At 47.7% G+C, this 5,264-nt stretch overlaps 1 protein-coding gene across 1 annotated transcript; it reads left to right on the top strand.

The window, feature by feature from the left end:
- Positions 1-543: 543 nt before the first annotated feature.
- On the top strand, positions 544-4,723 carry NHLRC1 (NHL repeat containing E3 ubiquitin protein ligase 1). The gene has a single exon (XM_064423039.1). The coding sequence runs from the start codon at positions 960-962 to the stop codon at positions 2,364-2,366; it is 1,407 nt and encodes a 468-aa protein (XP_064279109.1). The 5' UTR covers positions 544-959; the 3' UTR covers positions 2,367-4,723.
- Positions 4,724-5,264: the final 541 nt, after the last annotated feature.

A 5,264-nucleotide genomic window follows, 5' to 3' on the forward strand; every position in this document is an offset into this window, starting at 1 on the left:
AAGCTGGGAGCTGCTGGTTTTGTTTGTTTCCACTCCTGGGCTGTACTGCAGCTACCAGGTTAAAGCATCTCCTTCCTTTCAAGTTTTTTTTCCGTATGCAACATGAGAGCTCCCAAAGTTTATCTCAGACATTGAGATATGTAAGAGCTGCAAAAGGCCAGGCGCTTGGCACGAGGCTGCCACATGCTCTGTGGTGTCCTGCACAGAACTCCCAGGCATGCAATAGCCTGGGAAGAGCAATGCCGTGTGCCAAAATAGCCATTTTAGGATGTGTAAGTGTACCCTGTCACTACTCCGAGAATGCCCTGTAAATACACCTAGCAGAAAGAGCACATGCTGTCCATGCACCTGACAGAAATGTGTGTATGTGCCTGTCTGAGAAATGTGCCTACTAGTGATGAATGTAAATATTTTCAAAATTTTGCCAGAACAGTGGGAAAATCCAATGAAACCAAGGTGTTCACAGGGATGGAGTACATCTCCTGTGTACATCTCCATGCAGGTTGAGAGAGTTGGCATTGTTCAGCCTGGAGAAGGCTCTGAGGAGACCTTAGAGCAGCCTTCCTGTACCTGAGGGGCCTGCAGGAGAACTGGGAAGAGACTTTGTACAAGGGCATGTAGTGACAGGACAAGGAGAAATCTGGCAGATAGTATGTTTAGGTGATATATTAAGAAGAAATTCTTTAGTGCAAGTGTGAGGAGAATGGAACATGTTGCCCAGAGAAGCTGTGGATGCCCCCATCTCTGGAAGTGTTCAAGGGCTGGATGAAGCTTTGAAAAACCTGATCTATCCTGGTCATCCCTGCCCATGGGAGAAGGATTGGAACTAGATAATCATCAAGGTCCCTTCTAATCAAAACCATCCAGTGATTCCACGATTCTGTAAAATTGTGGCTGAATTCCTTACTCTGGTAGGGGCATAAAGAGAGCTAGTAGCGGTACGGTAACTCGATGTCTGGATGTCTGTAAGAATCTGGCGGGTATGTGAATATTCTGGCGGGTGGTTGAATATTCTGGTGGATATTGGGATGTGCGCACGGGGGAGGTGCGGGCGCAGCGGCGGGCGCGGGCACGGCCGCGCTCCCGGCGGGAAGGGCGGCCCGGGCCTGGCTCCGCCCCCGCTGGCCCGCAGGGGGCGCGCGCCCGCCTCGGCCGCGCTCAGCGCCCGCCCCGCTGGGCCCGGGGGCTGCGGTCGCTCCCCTCAGGCGGGGATGGCGGCGGAGGACGAGGCGGAGCTGAGCCTGCTGGAGTGCCGGGTGTGCTTCGAGCCGTACGGCCCCGACGGGCAGCGGCGGCCGCTCAACCTGCCCTGCGGGCACGTCCTCTGCCGGGGCTGCGTGGGGGCCCTGGCCGGCGCCGAGCGCCAGAGGCTGGAGTGTCCCTTCTGCCGGCGGCTCTGCGGCCCGGCCGAGACCAGCGACTGCCGCCCGCTGCTGCAGCTGCTGGAGCTCCTGGGCCCCGCCGGCGGCGGCCTCGCCTCGGCCCTGGGCAGGAGCGGCGGAGGGGCGGCGGCGGCCGCGGGGCTCGGGCTGCGGCTGTGCCTGGGGGGCTGGGGGTCGCTGGTGAACCCCACCGGGGTGGCGGCCTGCCCCGGGTCGGGCCGCCTGGCAGTGGCGCACGACGGCAAGAAGAGGATCCACGTCTTCGGGCCGAGCGGGTTCTGCCTGCGGCGGTTCGGGGAGCGGGGGGACGCGAGCAACGACATCAAGTATCCGCTCGATGTGACCGTCACGTCGGACGGGCACGTGGTGGTCACCGACGGCGGGGACTGCTCCGTGAAGGCCTTCGATTCTGAGGGAAGGGGGGTGCTGGCGGTCCGGGAAGGCTTCTGTTTGCCCTGGGGCTTGGATGCCACCCCCGGGAGCGAAGTAATCCTGACCGACTCGGAGGCAGGCGCGCTCTACCGCTTGGCGGCCGACTTCCAAAGGGGGGAATTGAGGAAGTGCCAGATGATCCGGTCCCGGCTCGTCAGCCCCAGGGCGGTTGCAGTCTGCCAGACCTCGGGTGCTGTCGTGGTAGTAGAGCACCTGAAAGCTCGAGGTGCGAGCAGGGGCAGCACCCGAGTGACGATATTCAGTGCGGAGATGGATCTCATCGGCCAGATGGACAGCTTCGGCCTGAACCTCGTTTTCCCCTCCAGAATTTATGCTACGGCTGTGGCCTTTGACAAAGAAGGTCGTGTTATAGTAACGGATGTTTGTAGCCAGGCTGTCGTATGTTTAGGGAAACCTGAGGAATTTCCCATCTTTAATCCTCTAATTAGCCACGGGCTTTGTTATCCTGTCGGACTGACTTACACGGCAAACAATTCCCTCGTCGTTTTAGACAGCGGTGATCATTCAGTGAAGGTATATAGCTCTAGCTGAGTGAGCTTAGATGCTTACTGCTGCAGGCTCAAGCTGCTTCTGGCCATAAAGCATGGGGCGTTCTGGAGTCTGTAGGAGTGGAGGGAGGAGGCAGTTTTGGGGCTTTGAGTGAAATCAGCCTCTGACCAACACGCCGTGCTTCCTGCAAAACTTGTATCACGTCTCTTGCCTGCCTGTGGGAGAGGATCTGGCTGTTGCTGCCTGTAGCCAACAACAAATCAACCAAACAAATCACTTAGCATTTTAAAACTATCCCATGCCTTGACAACCAAGTGGTTTTGGTTCTTTTTGACACCAGCACGTGTGAAAGTAATGAATTATTTATTTACATTTCCCAGCACATAGTGATCACTATTCTTAATTAAGTATAGATACACTCCTGACAGAACTGTTCCCAGGAATTGTGCACGAGGAAGGAGATTGCCTTGACAGAATGATAGTAGAATTGGAAGCCTCCATCCAAGGTTGCATAAATCCAGCTAAAATCATTGTGATGGAGGAGCTACCACTGATGAGTGAGTTATGAGAAGTGAAATCATGTTCAAAGTCTATTTTTTCCAGGAAAATGCATTTCTAGGGGCACTCTTTTTTCTCCTAGTTTCTTTCCACCTTTATTAAGGTTATACTGGAGCACTTTGTCTTCCTCTAAAATGCCCAAGTCTGTGTTTTTACCTGGAGATAATCTGGTGTGTGGTTACACAGCATGGGCTGCTTTACTGAAAAGCCTCTTGAAGTATTCACGTTTAGACCACAAATACTCCTGCATATGTAAGTTTGAGTTGGCTCTGCTGCTAACACAGCTACATGTGGGAGGTTTTCAGCACTACCTGCCCCTGTTTTATCATTAATATGGTGCTTTTGCACTCCCAAACCCCAGGATTCAACTGCAAATTGAAATGTTAGTGAGGTAAGCCTCTTTTTTTTTTTTTTTTTTTTTTTTGTAGCTTCCAAATGAGATTTTGTTAATTGTGAACACACAGGAGATTTAGATCAGTTTATATTCTCTTGTTTTATTCACAGTGATATTATATTCTCACAGTTTTACTGTGGACACAAGTCCTTTTGCCTTATTGCATAGTGGAAATTATGGTATGCATGACTTATTTTGAGAAGGATTTAACACCCCCACTAGAAGTCACTGCTGCATTTTTAGGCATTTACGTGCTGCTAAAATGATTACTTAGGTAGTTCCACATTAAAATGAAGTTTGATATAAATGTAAATGCTATCTGAGGTAGAGATGAGTAGATTAAAATGGCATAAAACTTTGGGGGTAATTTCTTTTTTTTAAGTAATTGAAATCATTAATATTAACTAATGTAATTTGCAATTCACAGGCAATCTATCAGTAAATTTTTTATCTGACTTGTGGTCTGACCTCAGGGCATTTAATAACTGCATGTGTTACAGCACCAGTGATTTACCAAAAACTTGCATTAAAATGGAGCAGTTTAGTCCTCTAATTCAGCCAATGTGTTAATCTGTCTCATGTCAACATTTATATAAACAAAACAAATGTATTAATTGCAGCTCTTTGTAAAGGTTAATTGAACAGTGCCAGTAAAGTGTGATCTGCTTACTTCTATATTTTAATAATTTAGTGATAATTCCTCATGTTTTTTCATCATGTGTTTCCTTGTTACTGCAGTATTTCTGTATTGCAGTTGCCTGTAGAGGGTTTTTTCTTCTGTTTGGTGATATCCTGCAGAAGTTGTTATAGGGCCATTTTTTGCTACTGAAAATTATATGGAAGTGCACAGTTGGTATTTTTCAGACTTCTCTACTGCCTGGCCAGACAGCAAGTGCCTTTGGAAGAACCAGAAATCCTCTTGGCTGTTCTGCAGTACAAACTGCATGGCCCTGAGCAGGAGCCCAGCTGGGAGGTCAGGAAGGAAATTTACTCAGAGAAGGAGACCCCTGGATTATATATGCCTTTCTAGATGCCAAGGAGATGCCTGCCTTTGATAGAACCAATTAGATAACACTTCCTTTGGGGGACTGCTGTGTGTCAAAATGCATGCAATGCCACCAATGCTGTATTCATACATAATTAATACTTTGTCACAGTAACACTTCCTCTGAACCATGGGCTGTGAGCTTTCATATTCTCAAACCTTTGTGTGCACCAGGAGCTTGTTTTTGCTACTAAATTCATGGATGGGAAAATTTCCTAGGACCTACTGCCATGTATACAACTTTCCAGCAGCTAAAATGCTGATTTTTAAACATTTGACTCATACTGTTTTAAAATCTATAAAAACTCCCATTGTTGCCCATTCTGTTCCTGACTCCTTTGGTAACTAGATGTCACTTGATTTTGGGTTTGTAAGCAAAATAAACTTTGGGACTTTATTCTACCTAATAGAATTGTTTTTTCTTTGTGCCATCTCCTGCAGTCCCTGCTTTACCTACCTGCTAAAAGCAAACTTCTGTGAACAATGCAACTTTTCTTTTTACTCTGCAGCTTGGTGCTTAGTGTTGTACAACACTGAATCGAAGGAACCATTACATTCTGCCTTAATTAATTTGATGCAGGTGCCTAAATTGAGAAGCCATAATGAACTATATAAAACCAAATATTAAAAAAATTTAATTCTTTGGTGCTTAAGGGAAAATGCAGCAGTAAAGCTGAAATCATTCTTTTGACACAAAATCTTATGTCCTGAGAGAAGGATGGCAACTATTGAAGGGCCCATGGTTGAACTGATTCTTTAGGTTTGGGATCTGGCTGGATGTGCTTACAATGGGGATAGCTAGATGCTGCTTACCTTTGGAAAAGAGTGGTGGCCATTCCATTTTGAAAGGAACACAGGACTGTGTCTACATGCTTCAGTGACAGTTAGTGTTGAGTTTATTTAATTTTTTTTATGGATTCATCACCTTTGCTTAACTTTCTGC

The sequence above is a fragment of the Passer domesticus genome, chromosome 1, assembly GCF_036417665.1.
Source record: "Passer domesticus isolate bPasDom1 chromosome 1, bPasDom1.hap1, whole genome shotgun sequence".
In the NCBI taxonomy this organism is placed as follows: domain Eukaryota; kingdom Metazoa; phylum Chordata; class Aves; order Passeriformes; family Passeridae; genus Passer; species Passer domesticus.